Genomic DNA, 18,831 nt, shown 5'->3' on the forward strand with positions numbered 1-18,831 from the left:
ATTTGAAACTGGGAAAAGATTATTATGGGAAAGTTATAACATCCTTTTCTGCATCTCTCCTCCTCTGTGGCATGCATGCTTCCTCCAAAAATGAGTGAGTCACTGAGAGCAGCTAAGAAATCCTGCACTCAGTGAATCTCTTAAAAATAGGCTTGATGGTATCCACCCTAAAAGCAGGCCCTTTGCCAGCAAAGGTAACTGGTCATCATAATCTAGGTCGTGCCAGGAGGAACAAAGAGCCCTGAAAGGCTCTTTCAAGAGCCAGGGCTATATATGCCCTCTCCTGAGAGAGTAAGGTCCAAGAGTAGAATCTGGGGATGGCTAAAGACCCCACAGAGCCAGATGGAGCCTTGGAGGGAACCACAGTGACGTGGTTCTAATTTGCCACTTGGGCCAAGTTGTGAGTGAGAGGAAGCTGGCTCAGATCTCACCTGCGTCCTGCCAATCTGTACTGGTGCGTGTGGCATTGATAAGGAAGGTGAAGGGTAGCTTGCCTCCAGATAGAGGTGGGACAACTTGGCACTACCTTGTCACTGGACTGCATAGGCCACTTGACAGCAATGCTCTCCATACTACCTTAACGTAATTAGCTCAGAAAAGACCATCTTGTTAGAAAACCATGTTAAGAAGTAGCTTATTTCTCTGTACTCCAAGAAGCCAATAGAATGAAGTGTGGAATAAGTAAGATCATTTCAAACTCCAGCATGCACAGCCCATTTGCTACTTTCTCTCTCTACTACCCGCTGGGCCTACACCCATCTGTACTTTATGACACAATGCCCCATGTCTACTGAAAAGGCCATGAGCAGACTGCAGAGAAAGCTGATGGACTTTAATGGTAGATTCTGCTTTTCCTCAGTGGGACGGCTGGACAGCTCAGTGGTGCCCAACACTGTGTCAGAATTCACCATCACCAGGCTAAACCCAGCTACCGAATACGAAATCAGCCTCAACAGCGTGCGAGGCAGGGAGGAGAGCGAGCGCATCTGCACCCTCGTGCACACAGGTAGGCACAACTCTCTTTTGCCGATCAAGTCAGTATACAGACTGAGGACCCCAAACAAGCAGGCAGAGTGAAGATGTTCTGTTCCATGCTAGCACTTGTACCAGGGTTTGTTTTTGTTGTCATTATTGTTTATTTGTTTGCTCTCAACAATACTAGGTTTGAACTTAAGGGCTCTAACTTGCTAGGCAGGCCCTGTATTATTTGGGTCATGCTCCCAGATCTGTTTTTCTTAAGGGCTCAAGGGTTGTGTTGTCTGTAACCACTAAGCCACATTCCCAGCCCAGATATTTTGTTATTGAAGACAATAAAAAAGGTTATTTAACAGGCTCTCACCCTCAAGTTAGAGTGGCAACTTGGGTCAAAATCTCATCCCTGTATTGTTGGCTATAAGCCGCAGGTCTCTCTAAAGTAGATAGACAATGGGACACCAACCTAAGCTGCCTTTCTTCAAGTTTAGGCAGAGCTGTCATGGCAATTTCTGTTAGCTCTGTTGTCTTCACAAGTATCTTTGTTGTTTGTTTATTGTTGTGACTTGACATTATATATCTTACAACTTTTAGAAATGAGTACTCCTTAAGGGCATTATGAATGTCTAGGAGAAATCAAGATAATTCATTTTTAATAAAAGCTGTATATGAAGAGCTCTTTGAAGGCACATCATACAGATAATTTAAAAATTATAAAGGTATTTTCTGGATAGGTATTACATATGATGAGGGATATTGCAAGAAGAAAAGCCAAATATCAACAGCAAAAATAAAACCCCACCACTTTCAGTCAGACAACAGGGGTAGATCAATAGCAGACCACCATTCCTCAGGGAACCTGGATGAACCTTAAGTTGGGCTTATATCTAAACTGTTGTAATATCCACTTCTAAAGTAAATCCCAACGTTATGGAAGGAAAGCCCAGAAATAAAACAAAGGCCTATATCATGGGTAAGTAGAAATAGATGATCTAACTACAAACAAACTCTGTTCCCATATCAGGCACTCTTGGCCTTCCTAGCCTGTAAGAATCCCCTGAGCGCTCCATGAACTAGAAAGAATACACATCTAGATTCAGTGCCCAATAAACCTTGGGAGGAGTGAAGCAAGAATTCAATAACAGCTATGATGCTATAGACATATCACATCCCATGCAGTCATCCCACAAGGCAGCATTGAGCTCCTTCTGAGTCCCTTGCCTGCAGTTCCAACCACACTTACTGATCAACAGAGATCTTCCCACACCCCTGCGTTTATGAGAAGCAGCATTACCTCATTAACCATATAGAATGATTTCTATATTTCTTTCTTTTCCACCTACATTTGAATATTTAAAACAAAACAGAATCTCCCTCCCCCCATTGCCCTAGTCATAGTGCTTTACATATGAGAGGTTAATGAGACAGGTGTGATGGTACATATTTTTAATCCCAGCTATAATCTTTGGTGTGTTGATGCAGGAGGACTGTGGTCCAAGGCCTACTGGGCAAAGTTAGCATGAGATCTTATCTGAGATACACACTAAAAGCTAAAGGACTAGAGTGAGTGGCTCACCTGGTAGAGCACTCACCTAGAAAGCAGGAGACCCTGGGTTCAATTCCCAGTATCACCATTCCCCCAAAGAAAGAAGTTAATTAATTAAAAAGAAAGAGCAGGTGGCAACTGAGGAAAGAACTAGGTATTTCAGAGGAAAGAAAAGGGGTGCTGGAACCAAAGGTGAGGCAGGGAGGAGGCCTCCACTCATATCACTAGTTCATCCCACACAGCAGCACACAGGCATCATGCAGAAACTTCTGATCACTTGGGGCACTTGCATCCTGCCATTCCTCTTACCTTTCACTGGTGCTCCTCTGTTGTGTTATAGCCATGGACAACCCTGTGGGTCTGATTGCTACCAACATCACCCCCACAGAAGCCCTGCTGCAGTGGAAGGCTCCAGTGGGAGAGGTGGAGAGCTACGTCATCGTTCTCACACACTTTGCTGGTGAGTGTCTGCAGGCCTGGGGCATCAGAAAAATGGGGAATGTGGGGGTTGGAGCTCCAGACCATCAGGGAAGTGAAGAAACATAATGTTTTGCCAACCCAAGAGACAAATTGGAAAATTCCCTGCTTTGGATATACTATCAAATCCTTAAGATAATGATGGCTCATGCCTGTAATCCTATCCATTCTGGGGGTACAGCTAGGGATGATCACAGCTTAAGGCTGGCATTGGAACAAAGTTAGCAAGTCACCATCTCAACAACTACACGAGAAGCTGTAGGTAGGAAGATCATGGTCTGAGGCCAGCCTTGGGTGAAAATAACTGAAGCATAAAGGGCTAGGTCAGCGCTCAAGTGGGAGAATGTCTGCACTCATGAGGCTGAGTTCAAACTGCAGTGCTTCCACTGCCACTATTACTAATAAAATAATCATAATATTTTCAAACTGTGCATACTATCAACTATAGGAATTGCAAAGGCTGAATCTGAAAGGTGCAAGAATGGCATGGAAGTAAAGTTCCAAATAGAAACATCAAACTAGTAAGACAAACTCAGTATTGAATTAAGATTTGTCCCAAAAAGCTACAGACAAGACAGAAAATTTTTCTAGATATTTGCAGAGCAAAAGAAAAAAACAACTATAGTAACAAAAAGAAACCCCTACAGATTTAAGACCAACTTGGGGGAGATAATATATGTGAACAGGTAATAAAGAATTCCAAGTTGCTGGAGGTTTCTTAACCATATCCAACCCCAAAAGGTTGAACCAGGATGAAATCTTGAATTTGGTTCAATGTCTTCTTCATCATCCTTAGTGTCCTTATACTATTTGAAAATGAATAGAGGAGTCCAAAGTAAAGTTGTGTTGCATATTTCAACGCTTTAGTCTTAGGAAATACATTTCCTTGCTTAAATTAAGGATGAGATTACAGGATTAATATGGGTAATAGTCAGGCTTCTAGAGAGCAAAGATACCAGAAAAGAGAAGGCAAGCAGATGTCTTGACTTCAAAAATGGAAGAGAAAGGCATTTCTGTAAGCTGCAAAAAGTGTACTATTGTCATATCTTGGAAAAGTAAGAACCAAAATAGACTATCAAGCAAGAAGGGAAGGAAATTGGTGATTAGTACATACCAGCATAGGTTAAATAAGAATAGGTTTTTATCAAAGTCACTTCATAACCTTTTTTTTATCTGTTAGCACATTTGTATCTCAGCAAGACAATAGAAAATTCTGTATCAGTTAGTCCTTTGCTAAAATGGGAAAACACACAATAAGGTATACTTGTAGTTTGCTGGAACTGTAGCTGGCAGATCAACTCTCCTTAACATACAGATATTGCTACTCCTGATTGTTAGGTTTTTAAAGTAGGTAGCCGGTAAAGGAGAACGCCACGCGGTATTCAGGCAGGAAAGAAAGTTTATTACCGAACTGCTGGCCTGTGGCCAAGATGATCCATGGCCAGAGAGAAGGGAGAGAGAGAGAGAGAGAGAGAGACCCCCACCCAGCCCTGCTTTATTTAGGGCAGGGGCAAGGGGTGTGGCCAGTTGGATTAGGAGGTGACCTCAGGGAAAGGGGAGGTAACTGCCTCCAGGTCTGCTGGTTACCCAGGTAACTGGGTGGAGACTTAATGAGGTGGGGGCATCTGCATGTAGCCCTCAGGGAGAGGACCTAACACTGATGCTTTAACTTCTCAGTGTTCATGCACAGTCCATCCCAACTCTTTTTTTTTTTTTTTTTTTTTTTGGCCAGTCCTGGGGCTTGGAATCAGGGCCTGAGCACTGTCCCTGGCTTCTTTTTGCTCAAGGCTAGCACCCTGCCACTTGAGCCACAGCGCCACTTCTGGCCATTTTCTGTATATGTGGTGCTGGGGAATCGAACCCAGGGCCTCATGTATATGAGGCAGGCACTCTTGCCACTAGGCCATATCCCCAGCCCCTCATCCCAACTCTTACCTGCCCTGCACACATCATAATCCTGCACTTCTTAACTCTCACCATGCCTTCTCAATCCTCTGTGCATTTACACAAGCTCTCTCCTTCACTAGGAAAGTCTCTCCCATCAGGGTCTCCCTAAAGAATCCATACTTCAAAAGTTTCAATATTCTCTATCGACACCTCCTTGATTCCTCTAAGGAAGCCCCACACCTGCTTCCAAGTACCAAGAACACATCTCCATCATAGTAATTCACTTCTATTCACTCAAAAAATACTTTTGACACCTCCACATGGATGATATATGCTTTAAAGCTGTAACGATTAAGGATGAACAGCTGGATATGGTGATGCCTGCCTGTAGTCCCAGTTACGACAGAGGCAGACATCAGAATTATTGCAAAATCTGGTAAAAAGTTAACACAATTATGCCTCAGCAAATAAGCCAAGGATGATAAATTATATCTATAATCTCAACTGTCCACAATTATAAGTAGGATGATTACAATCCAAGGCCAGCTCCAGGCAAAAAAGAAAAGTGAGACCTTGTCTGAAAAATAACTAAAGCCACAAGGGCTTGGGGTCACAACTTAAAGTGGGCCACCAGGCTTGAGGCCCTAAATTCAAACACCAAATATATATTTCCAGGGTTAGTTTGGATCACTTTAACTTTCATATATGCCTTTCTACACTATTAGACCACAATAAACTTGAAACATCAGGTCTTACTTACTTACTTGAATATGTGTCTAATAAACTTTGTTAAAGTTTGAAGTATTATCTAAAATTATTCTAATTGAGCAACAGAGGGTTTGGCTCTGATCTGAGCAACAGTTTTATCAACAGCTTGAATGAATTCTGAGAAGACTTGTGTTTACAACAAAATTGATTGGCAGAGTCTAAATTCAAAAAATATTTTAATAAACTGAACCAGTAATCGAAAACTTAATCAACAAGGCAAAATGCCAAAGAAATAAAGGCAAAGCTCTGGGAACTTTTTTGTTTTTGTTTTTGCTCTGGGAGCAAAAAAAAAAAAAAATCAACTGTGCAAGGTTACATGAGGTGGTGACAAACAGTGTTTTTGATTAACATTAATCTCAGCATATGATAACAATAATAAGTAGCTGTCCAAAAACCCATATTAATAAATGGCAAAAAGAAGCAGGGACTCACCTGTTTTGCATCTTGATGGTTCTCACTTTCCTCAAAGGCTTGCATTTCATCGGGGATACTTTCCAAAATAAAAGAGGCCAGCATTGTGACAACATTGGAACTATCATATAAATACTATGGGAGGTGGGAGCAGAATTTTTCTAAAGAAGAGAGCACTTGAATAGGAAGAGTGATAGGAAGGAAAAGGATTTTGTTTTATTTTTTTCTAACTCCATACACCTGAACAGACAATATAAAGGCAATTTAGATTCCCTATAAGGATATGTTTCATGAGATTTAAAAAGAAGTGAGAAGGGAAATCCTTGAGTAGAATAAGATGCTTAGCTCAATAACCTATAACTTCTGGGTTATAGGTTAGTAAACTTCCAGTTGATAGGTTAATATCCTAATAAAAGTGTCTGGCACTGACTCCTGTAAAATGCTTTTGCATTTGGTAGGCCTCTCCTAAGTGGAGTAGCCTTATTCAGTCCTTCTCCATACCCATTTCAGTGGCTGGGGAAACCATTTTGGTGGATGGAGTCAGTGAGGAATTCCAGCTTGTAGACTTACTTCCTCGCACAAACTACACTGTCACCATGTACGCCACCAGTGGACCTCTCACCAGTGGTACTATCAGCACCAATTTCTCTACCCGTAAGTACATGTTCTCTATGCACCTGGTATCTCTGGAGAAGTTTTGTGGAGTCTACAAATGATACTTTCTTGCGATGAGCTGGATTATAGGGTATCTGCTTGGGGAAGGCACAGCTCTGAGCCATTCTGATTTGGGCTGACTGTATCCCCAACCCAGTGGAGTGGAGCTGTGTCAGTTTCTATTTCAGTGCTGTCATTTGAACCAGGCCCAGAGAGACTAGTACTGCAAAGAGATCTGGTGAAGAAAAATGTGGCTAAGATTAAGGTGCTGGCTTTAGGAGATGGAGCTGCTGGGCTGGGTCATAATCAAGAGAGTAGCAGACAAAGGTAATATGTAGGGAGAAGTTCAAGCAAACATGGTGATTGGCCAGGGTCAGGGTCCTAGTCTTAGTCACACTAGAAGACAACAAATGCAAAGGCCTAGATGAGAAAAGAAGAAGCTACCAGGAGGACAATGGTGCTGAACAATTATCATCTGACCCAGAGGCACGTTTATGCTCCTAGAATTAGTATCAGCAACCCTGGGGCCACAAAGGTGGGTGAGGGGATTATTGTGCCTGAAATCAAGCCGGGAGATGCTAGAGAAAAGCACATCCTGGCATTTTTCTCCTGCTTGCAGTTTTGGATCCCCCTACCAATCTGACCGCCAGTGACATCACCAGGCAAAGTGCACTGATCTCCTGGCAGCCTCCCAGGGCAGAGATCGAAAACTACATCTTGACATATAAATCCACCGATGGAAGCCGCAAAGTAAGAATGGGCTGAAAGCAGAGTAATGCCATTTCTCTCCTGTGAGGCCATGTGGAAACTGACCAGCGAAATTACCCAGGGAAATTAAAGGGAGGGGAAGGAAGCAGTTCACAGAGAACCAATTATAGATTTTCCATCTCAGCTCCACACCCTGCTGTGGAGGAGAGAACCCTTGTCTACAAGCCAGGGGGTCTGGATGCTGCTCCTGGCTCTGCTATTGTTCTCTACTGAGCTGAAGTGAAACACAAAATCTCTGTGAGCCTCCAATGTCTTTTCTAGAGATTCTACACAGTCAACTCCATGATATCAGAACCATTTCTCATGTACAGAGCCAAGCCATGAGCTGGCTACCAAATTCACCAGGCTTTACTGTCCTAGTAAACTTCACAGACAACATCCATGTCACGGCAAAGAGAGGATTAATTTTTTTTGTTGTTGTTATCTTCTTCTTTTCTTGACAAAACCAACACTAGAGCACTAGTTTTCCCTTTGTTACTTTTTTGCTTGTGATGGGATCTTTTTTTAAAATGATGTCATATGCAGAAGTCAAATCTCTTGAATAGATTTCAGCAGAACTAATAGGTTTGCTGGGAGTGGGGAGACCGAGGATTCTGCTTCTTCAGCTTCTTCCTGTGCTCTCGAGCAATCTGAGAAACCTCTGGGTTCAATAATCCAGGTATCTAAATGTATGCCATATGCATTTGTGAGATAGGAGCTGGCCTAAATCTCACATGGGAGCTGTCCTTTCTGCTGTTTGGCACAGTTTTCTCCTTATCGCAGGACAGAAAGGATGCAAACAGCTACTGTAATGCTGACCTAGCTAGTCATGGTCCTGGGATTCCCCTCCCCTACTCTCCAGCATGGTCGGTGGATCACTCCCACCTGACCACCCCTCTCTTGCTCTGGCTCTATCCAGGAGCTGATTGTGGATGCAGAAGACACCTGGATTCGACTGGAGGGCCTGTCAGAGAACACAGACTACACAGTGCTCCTGCAGGCTGCTCAGGACGCTACACGGAGCAGCCTCACCTCCACCACCTTCACCACGGGTGAGGGGAGCTACAGCCGCTCAGATGCCTTCTCCATGAAATGGTGTTTGGCTCTGATGAGGGAGACCCAGGCTAGGAGGAGTATGTTACAGAAATGCAGCTGTCACCTCTTTCCTTCTCCTTTTTCAAGGCTCTGCCAGAAAATCCCTGCTACCCAGGCACAGAAATCAGTAACCCAAATTCCCAGTCCTTCCCAAAACACCCTCCCCCACCCCCACCTACACCAAAACAACTAAGTGCACCAAGTAAAGATATCAGATTCCATCTTGATCCAATTTTCTACATGTTCTTCCCTCACTCCTTCCTTTGATGCCTATGCTTAGAGACTCAGCTAGTGAAAGCAGCAGAAGTAAACCCTCCACATGAAATCTGCTCTTTTCTATCCATGTAGCATTTCTATCCCCGTGTAATCTCACCTCAGTTCCTAAACAACTAATAGGGAAGGCCTTAGAAAGGTCTCGTTTCATACATCATGAAACTGAGGTGTATAATGATGGAGGCCTTCCTGGGCTAGTAGGTGGCTGGGTCAGAACTTCAAACAGGTCTTCTGCTTCAACATCCAGCTGTGCTGTCTGTCTCTTTCACCTAAGTCAGCAGAAGATACTTGGACAACGCTCTTAAGGTGCCTGCTGTCTGTGCAGGAAATAACCTAACACCCCACCTCTGAGCACTCTGCCAGGAACTGTCATAAGAGCACTGCATGTTTTGTCCAATTTAATCCTCACAACCATAAATGAGGTCCAGGCTATTGTCTTTGGTTTTTTATAGATAAGGAAATTAGGACACAGACAAGTGAGACAGCTTATCCAAGAACCCAGAAGTGTGCTTCAGAGGGAGGACTGGGATGTGACCCCAGAGACTCCAGCTCTGTGGTCTAGGCTATTAATATTCTGTTCCTCCACCTCCCACACTTGCCTTTCTGTAGTTTGTAATGGGACAATGCCCTGCCTAGACTTTGAGTTCTCTCCCTGCTTCACATTCTGTGTGTGAGTACACATACCTGAGTATGTGCCCACTCACCAATGAGGCAAATAGCTTATCACTTCCCTAAAGATGCTTATGTGCCTGCCTTCTCAGAATACCATAGGAACTGGATGCCTCTCCATGCCCTAGATCTGGGCCCTCCATTCCCAGAGAGATGACAGTACTCCTCTAGTCTTATTCAAATGCTTTTGCCTCAGTGTTCTCATCATAAATGAGAAAGCAAGGTGCTGAGAAAATACCCCAATGGGTCCCCAGTGGTTCTGTTAGGTAGTGGCATTCTGAATAAGTCCTCTTTTCCCAGCTTTATTATACTTCCCAATACTTCACAAAGTGCTTTCAAGGAGCATATTAATCAGGAAAAAACAAATATTCTAATTGAAAAAATTAAAAGCAAGCTGTGATCATACAATCAGGATATGAATTCAAGACATATTTACCAAGTGAAACTTGTAGGACACTTAATCTCTTTTCTGGGGCTGATATCAATTATGAGGTTTCAAAGGTGTCTTGTTAAGGACTGAGTTGTTGGTGTTACCCTCTTCTTGTTCTAGCTTTTTTCCTGCACATTCACAGGTTAATTAAAGGGTGCTCTGTGGTCCCCTTTCCAAAGTTACCATTTAAAACAGCCTCAGGTTGGAGAATTTTCCACTGAATTAATAATTCTTTTCGTAGAAGAACACAGATGACAGATACATAAATAGAGCTCCCAATTTGCATATTTATTAGGTCAAAGGAATCATTTAATCCTCTAGATGAATGGATTTCAATGATTGTGATATGAGTGTAATATGAGCTTTTCCTTCCCACCTGGTGAGGTGGTGTGGACAGTATGTCAGGATGCCCAAAGTTTCTATGGGACACCACAAGTCTGCTTGGTGTATGATCTTCTGTGCCCTTCTCTGCCACCATATCTCTGCTCTCTGTCTATCTCTCTGTGTCTCTTTGCCTCTCTCTTTTGGTGACAATACTGGAGCTTGAACTTAGGGTCTTGTACTCTTCATTTGGCTTTCTTGGTCAAGGCTAGAGCTCTATCACTTGAGACACACATCTACTTCTGGTCTTTGGCTGGTTAATTGCAGATAAATCTCTTGGATTTAATCTGCCTGAAATATCTTCAACTCAGGATCCTCAAATTTCACACCAACCTCTCAAATATCTAGGATTACAGGTGTGAGCCACAGCAGCTTCTTTTAGATACAATGCTTCAGGGAGAGCAATAGTTTAGTGTGAGATCCAGATCCAGCTATGGACTTAGTAGGATCAAATAAGGCAAGATTAACAACTCTCAGGGAAACTTGAGTAGGGAGCCTGGATAATGGTTTTGTTTCCTGGACAGTAAGGACTGTAAGGATGAATTTAGGGGTGTGTGTATGTGTGTGTGTTTACAAAACTACAAGTGACATTAATCTCCTAGGGTCTGACTAATGTTAATTCAGAAAGGAGAAAACTGAAGGGATCAATTTCAATGCAATGAATGAAGTTATAAACTGGACTGCTTGTTACATCGCTGGGGTATCCAAGATCTCAAGTTTTTACTGGTTTACTGGAATACTCACATTGAAATGTAAGACAATGGTGCATACCTAACAAAACTGGCTTCACCTTGGAGATTTATCAGTACTCATCGAAACAACATGTTGCAGAATGAAAAGTTCCTTGACAGAAATAATGTACATGAAAGTACCTGGCATACAACGGACATGATAGATAATTGATTGAAGAGTTAGATTCCAGCTGCAGAGTCCAGAAAAGGATGTCTCTTATGAAACAATTCTTAAGGAGAAGATTCTTGGTGCCCCTTGATGGAATAGAACAGGCAAAGTATAGCCTGCAGAATACCATGCCCCAAAGCCCCTCAAATTCATCAGATTCTCTGTGCCACCCCCATTGTGTATTTCCCTTAATGAATAGGCCTCATAGTCCTTTGCCTGTTCATGTTGATGAGTGATCATTGCCGGTACCAGTCCCCTACTGCTATCCTTTTGGACCCCTGCTAAGGGCAAATTTTGTTGAGTGTGAGAAGAATACAGGGTATTAACTTCCTAAGGATGGGGTAAGAATGTTAGCAAGAAGAGAAAAGAGTAAAAAATGAAAAACAGAGTACCTTCATTTGCATACTCTGATGCAAGGCTGGATTGCTGCCAGCCTCAAGCCCATAGGTAGGAACTACTGCTGAGCAAGTCTGAGAAACCCCAGGAGCCTCTGAGATGGCAAACTCACCCTGATGTATTTAGAGGCTGATTTCTGTTTAGCAGCTAGCAAACTTTCCAACTTAGTGTTGATATCTGAGATTTCCACTTATCAGTGCCTGCTTGTCATTCTTCAGCCCAGTTTTCCTTTAGTTTGGTATTCGGATGGTGTCTTGTCCTTTTGCTTGGGCTGGCCTTAGACCTTAATTTTCTAACCTCCACCTCTGAGTGGCTAGAATTCTACCGATGCATACCACCAAATCTAGTTGTTTCTTTGAGATACAGTTTTGCTAACTTTTTGCCAGCTGGCCTTGAACCACAATCCTATCTCTTCCTTCCTAAGCAGCTGGGATTGCAGGCATGAGCCACCATACTCAGCCCAAAAGGATCTTACTCTTTTAAAACAAAAATACTATTTTATTGTTATCATTAAGGCATTGTGCAGAGAAGTTACCACTTCACAAATCAGGTAATGACTATGTTTCTTTTTTGGACAATGTCAACCCTTCCTTCACTTTCCCCAAGTGTCCCCCTCCCTTCTCTGCAGGATCCTGTTCTTAAGATTAACTGAGTCCAGCTGCTTATTCTGTTTTTCATGACCCACCTAATGGAACAACAGAGCTAAAAGTTTGCTTTCTAAGTGGCCTCACCCGCTGAGCAGTCCTAGTGTTTTGGATGGGCCAGGATAAGATATTCAGGTGGAGCAAATGCTTTCCTAATGGTCTAAGAAAAAGTTGAGATATTAAGATTAATAATAATAATAATAATAATATTTAAAAAGAGCTGGCCTCAAAACCCTCCTTTTATCAAGATGCTTTGTTTTGTGTTCCTGCCACACAATATAAGCCCATTTCAATCTTTCTATCCTGTTAATAGCTTCCTGTCCTCTTGTCTCCGGTATTTGCACAAAACTCAGAGGGGAATTAAATACAAGTAGTATGGAAGAAAAAAATGGATACATTATTTATAATTTGCTGTCGTCTGAAATTTCATCCAAGGTCTACTTGTCTTTTAGAGACATGAATTTAAATGAGGAAACAAATATTCCCTATAGAGCAACAGAAACTTGGTGAAATGATCTGAGGGGCAGGTTTCATTGTCTCTTTTAATACTATAAAAAAGCAAACAAGGCTCCTGTTAAAGCTTATCCTCGGAGACAGTGAACACTATCAAATGGGTTGTCTTGATCTTGAGGTTAAGCTAGGACAATCATTGGCAGAGGTACCCAGAGATGAGTAATAAGTTCCTTTTTGTTTCAAACCTGTGCTCCAGGCCCTGCTTTACCACATCCACCTGCTCTGGGGGACTTTTCAGGAAAATCCTAAGGTCTTTTCTAGCACAAGCATCATTTAGTGTGTTTCTTTTTTCTGTTCAGTACAGTGTATGTTTTTCCTTTTTTTAATAATTACTTATTTATTGTCAAATTGATGTTTTGCGAGTCATGAAAACTAATAGAAGAACAGATTCTGGAACAATAGGTGGTGACTCAGAAATCTATATAGTTATCAGAATTTCATTTGGAGGCTAGATATGGTGACACACACCTTAATCCGAGCACTAGGAGAGGCAGAAGTAGGAGGGTTTCAAGTTCAAGGCCAGAATGGACCACATTCCAGTTGTTGTCAACTACTGTCTACTATGCATATCACGTAGCCACTCACCAAAGGCAGGGCTGAGGGAGATTCTGCTCCACTACTTAGCAACAGTGTGTATCCTTCTTGCATCAAGTCCCTAAAAAGAGAGCGCCACCATCATTCTTTGAGACTTGGAGATGGAGAAGGAAGTCGTAACTAATCATACTTTTTGGAGCAACCATCTCAGGCACCTCTGAAATGAATAAATGGATGTGTGTCAAATCAGAGGCTTAACCCCACTGCCTAGTTTTCTGCCTATTACAGATGTCAATCTCCAGTGGAGCTCTCTATGACTTGTCATTTATTTCCTTTCGCCCCAGCCCTTCCTCCACCTTGCATATGCAATCACTCTAATGTGTCAGATGTGAAGCTTTCTGTTTGTAGTTTCAAAAGAATGTGTTCTTGTAACATTGTTTTGAGTAGGAATGTTTTAAATACATACATGATATTGGATTATAGAGATCATTCCCCTTACTCATATTTTCTTTAACTCTGCCCTGGTTTTTTAGATCTATTCGAGTTTTCTGCACATGGACAGTCTTTTGCTTTCCAGTTGTTGCAAAACACTGTGTGATGTGTACTCCTCGCCTTTCACCTCTCCACTCTCCCTCAAAAATGGCAACAGATTCCCTCCTACCTCTCCCACCCCAAATAGCACTCTAGTAAAATATCCTAAACATGTCCACATACAGATCACTGAGGGAGGCTATCCCTTTGAGTTAAATGCCCAAAAGAGGAATTTCTGGGTCATAGGATATGTGCTTTAAAAATGTGATTAACTCATACTTTCCAGCTAGCCCTACCTTCCAACAGTGCACAGGGCTCCTAGTTCCCAGTGACCCCACACAGCCCAGCCTTGCAACTGTTGACAGTCTTACCCTGATATGTCACTATTTACTTGAATGTCTTGAAATAATAATGAGTTTGAGTTTAAACATCTCTTTGTCATAATTTTACATTAAGTTTCTTTCTTTTGTGATAGTACTAGGTTCTGAATACAGTACTTGCTAGGCAAGCCTTGTACTTGCCGAACCATGCCCCCAGCACCGAGATTCCTTTTTCGGTGAATTGTATATTCTCATAGTTTGCCATTTTCTATCAGGTTTCCTAACAGTATTCACTATCATTATTATTATTTGAGTTTTTGAAGTCTTTAATAAGAAGTAGTTCCCTGTCAGTGAGCCAAACGCTGTTCTTTAATATATTCTTCTATTTACATACTAGATTTATTTTTTAAATATTTAGTCTATTTTTGGTATAAATATGGATACAACTTCATTTTTCTCTCTTTGGTGAATCAGTTTTTACCAAAACAAAACAGTGAATAGTCCATTTGTTTTCCATTGATCTGAGGTGCTTTATTGTATATTATGCTCCAATACGTACCCAAATCTGTCTCTAAACTCTTAAGTCTCTTAAATTATTCTGTGGTCTATTCGACTATTCTTTTTCAAGAAATACTTTGTGGTTTTATATCTATAGCTATGACCTTACTATGAGTGCTTAATACATGGTAGAACAAGTTTCTCCCGTTTTGTTTTTCAAGGTTGACTTACCTATTTGATGATACTTCGTTTTCTATGGGTATCATCTCAGTTTATCAAAATTACATAGGAGGCTTTTCAAAAGAAATATTTACACGAATTTAAGTTGGAATTATAATGTATTTATATGCTTGAGAAAATTCGACACCTTTATAATACTAATCATCCATCTAGATGCATATAATATGTCTTTTTTTACCTATGCTTTGGAGGGGTTTTGTTGTTGATGATATCTTTTGGGGGGTTTGTTTTAATTTTTGTTATTTTTATTTTTGGCACAAGGTCTAACTATGGTAGACCAGATTGGCCTCAAGCTTGCAGTCTTTCTGCTTCCGGCCTCTGAGTGGGGTTCTGTTGTGTGTGTATGTGTACAACTGGATAGCCAGTTGTCCTCATGGCTTCGAGGTTGAATTTAAACATTTTTCTCTATAACATTTATGTTCTTGGAGAATTTATGACCATTTTGTTGCTTTATGGTTTTATCTATTTTTTTTTAATATTTTCTAGTTTATTGCTGATGTAGAAAAACATATTGATTTTTTTACGTATTGATCCAGCATCTAGCAATCCTGCTGAATTCACTTGTTATTTCTAATTATCCATTGTTCAGTTAATATTTAGGGGAGTGATTTATATCATGTGTAAACAATGGCAAAATAATTTCTATACTTCTAATTCTTCTACCTCTGGCTTTTTATTCTGTATCACATTAACAAGAATGTCCAGTGATGTGTTAAATAGTGACAGTAATATTAGTTAACCTTGACTTCTTCCTATACTTAAAGAGAATGCAATTAAAGCTCCATGTTGCACGATCTTTCTTAAATTGTCATTTAATAACATGAAGGTAACATATAATTGTCTAATCTTGAACAGGAATGTTAGCCACTTAAATTTGAAGTTCAAACGTTTATCAAGGTATTGAATGTTTTCTATTCCCACTGAAAGAGATTGGGGAATAAACTTTATCAAATGACAAAGTCATTAAGTTGTGAATTCTATCTTTTAGTTTACGGGCAAGGTGAATTGCATTAGTAGTTTTTAAACATTTATTTTCTATCTTTGAAGACACTTCAACTGAATAGTTGGTTTGTTTGAACTCAGGATCTCAAATTTGCTTGGCTTGCTTGCTTGGCTAGCCCTGCTTCCTTCACCCCCCCCCACAACCCCCACCCCCCCACCCCCCCAGCGGTGAAAGTTTGTTGACTTTCCTGTCCAGACTGTTTTGAAACCATGATCTTCTGGATATCAGCCTTGTGAGTAACTAAGATTACAGGTGTGATGCCTTTTTATATTTGGTTAGCTCCTCTTGGATAGACTTTGATTTGGTGGGGGGGGGGGGAGGGGAGGGAGTACCAGCTTTTAAGCTTAAGTGTTCTACTGTTTGAAGTATATCTTCCAACCGTTTTTGCTTTAATCATTTCTAGATCAGAGCCCCTGCTTTTGCCCAAGGTTGGAACACCCACATAGCTGAGAGATATGTGCACTACTACAGCTTATAATTTGAGATGGGTTCTCTCTAACTTTCCTTGTGCAGGCTGGCCTTGAACCAGGGTCCACTCTCCTTCTTGTCTAGTTACCATTCCCAGCCCCAGTTTAGACTTTTATATCTATATTTATAAATAAATTGGCATGAATATTTTTCCTTTCATCTGCCTCCTTATTGGGTTTTGAAGCCTATGCTTCGCTAATTTAAAAAATATATATGTAGCCAGGCAGTTTTCCACCTTGGCCTTCTTCTAGTTTTGGTTTGTTTTTGGTTTTTTTTCTTCTAGTTTTTAAAGTGACTTGTTTAAAACAAGATATTTGGCCACAACTTTCTATTCTCAGTCTTAAAAATCATGTATCTAGCCAAGTTTTGGATTTCCAGTATGAGTTCTGGCTCTATAAAAGTCTCTAGGAACTTATTTATCAGAGTTTCAGAACTTTGTAACATACAATTCTTCAGATTTTGTTTCAAATCTCTATTGTATCCAAAGCTCGTTTCCCCTTTTAGTTTTCTTCTTTCATCTTCTCTCATCAGTCTTGCTTGTGATATATTTCTCTTGATATTTTCAAAGAACCAATTAATATATTTAAGATCCACATTCACATCTTGGCTATAATTTATTTCTTAAATGTTACTATGGAATCTCTTGTATAAAAATCTAAGTACCATGACATACTCTCAAACCTCTCAGGGGGCCTAGCTCTATCTATCTCCTCCTCCTCCTCCATCCAAAAATAAATAAATAAATAAAATCCCTCACCAGACTTTGGCACTGGGCTATTGCAGATAAGTTTTCTCTTTTTCTGTTCTTTGATTATGTGTATCCTTTTATTTAATAAAGAAAAATTAAGGCATTTTTTCCAAGCAGCTAATTACTCTTATTTTTCAAGGATTCTGAATTTCTCACTCAACTTATTTATGCAGTTACTCTAAATTGTCAATAACTGGCTTTATAAGGCAAATATTCTGAAATCTCAATATTCCTGAACATGTCTTTTTTATTTTTTGAAATTCACTACTGAAAAGGTTTTTAAATCAAACCCTTACATTTGAATTACAGTTGATTATGTATAAAATATTAATTTAAATGTTCATTTCTATCATATTTAAAAATATTCCATTATCTTCCCAAGGCACTGCTGCCTTTGAAAATCTAATGATAACTGAGTTCTTATTCTGTGACTGAACTATTCTTTCTTTCTAGAAACTTTTTGAAATGATTTTCTTTTTCTCTCTGATAGTTTCATACCTCAATGTCTTGTATTTCGTTTCTTTATACCTTCAGTTTGACATCTTTAATCCTTGTTTTTTAAATTACTTTTTAAATCTTCAAAGCTTTATCTTTAATTATGACACATTCATCTTCATTATTTTTATGCATTTCTCCTAGTTTTGTTTTGTTCTTCTCAGAATATATTATAACTACGTGCCCTGGAATGTATGTACTATGCCCCAATTCATTTAGTTTAAAAAAATATTTTCTCTGTATTCTTTCTTTTCATTTTCCCAAAGAGATCCTCAACCAGATCTTCCAATTCACTTATTTATATTTTAGCTAAATGTAAGTCCTTTATTCTTTGTATCTACTAGTCTTAAACATATGAACCATTACTGCTTATGTTTTTTATTACATGTTCTAACCTTTTTTTCTTACAGCTGTAGGTTAAAATTATCATGCTTAAATTCTGTTCTAATAATTCTCCATAAGATGTCATAATACTTGTAGTGTGGCTGCTTTCACTGTAATCTACTCCTTAATGAGTATTCTGTATGTGAGCTCATGTACCTTTTGAGTTGTCAATTCTTTTTGCTAAAAACAAATACAGTTGAGGAAGACCAAATATGGGTGAAAATAGAAGGGTGACAATTTCCCTAGGGAAATATGGAGGCATGAGAGCCAAACTTCAAACCTTCTTCCAAACTACCCTCTGTCACCTATGATTCTGTTTGGTTTAGTTTTTGTTTATTTTAATAGGAATAGTTTTCACCTCACTGAACAAGTGGGAGATTTTCCTTCTGTTTCTATTCCCTGCCTCTAAATTCCCAGTCAATTCACCCATGAACCCTTCTTCTTGATTGTAGGGGTTTGACTCTAAATCCAGTCTTTGAAACATAGTCCTCATACTTTTCAAGTTATCCCACTTTTGGTGACCTTTGGTGCTTTTACAACAAGTTTCTCCATTTGATCTAAATTATTGAATTTACATGGAACTTTTTGTACTACTCAATAGGGCAGGGATGTGTTGTGTCTCACAGTAATGCAATGTACCATGGGATGGGTTATGATATGGTCTTGTGAATGGTACAGGAAGACCTTCTCTACCCTTAGAGCTGGAATTGGATCTGATCCACTTTAAATGCTCTCATAAAATCGAATTTTGATTTCCCTTCCATTATGATAGGAGACAAGTACAGTGCTCCCATAACATCATATGTCTAAAAATATTAGTTAGCACTTATTTCAGGACAGACACCAT

The 18,831-nt window shown here is 40.2% G+C and overlaps 1 protein-coding gene across 2 annotated transcripts in view; it reads left to right on the plus strand.

Annotated features, from left to right (window-relative positions):
* The window catches only part of Tnr (tenascin R), a 420,853-nt gene that overhangs the window by 375,868 nt on the left and 26,154 nt on the right, over nucleotides 1–18,831 (plus strand). For both annotated transcript variants that reach the window (XM_048356899.1, XM_048356900.1), the window contains 5 exons: nucleotides 860–1,006; nucleotides 2,859–2,978; nucleotides 6,572–6,715; nucleotides 7,335–7,465; nucleotides 8,382–8,514. In XM_048356899.1, coding sequence (XP_048212856.1) covers nucleotides 860–1,006; nucleotides 2,859–2,978; nucleotides 6,572–6,715; nucleotides 7,335–7,465; nucleotides 8,382–8,514 — 675 coding nt within the window. The remainder of the gene's footprint in view (nucleotides 1–859; nucleotides 1,007–2,858; nucleotides 2,979–6,571; nucleotides 6,716–7,334; nucleotides 7,466–8,381; nucleotides 8,515–18,831) is intronic.

The sequence above is a fragment of the Perognathus longimembris genome, chromosome 11 (genome assembly GCF_023159225.1).
Source record: "Perognathus longimembris pacificus isolate PPM17 chromosome 11, ASM2315922v1, whole genome shotgun sequence".
Lineage (NCBI taxonomy): Eukaryota > Metazoa > Chordata > Mammalia > Rodentia > Heteromyidae > Perognathus > Perognathus longimembris.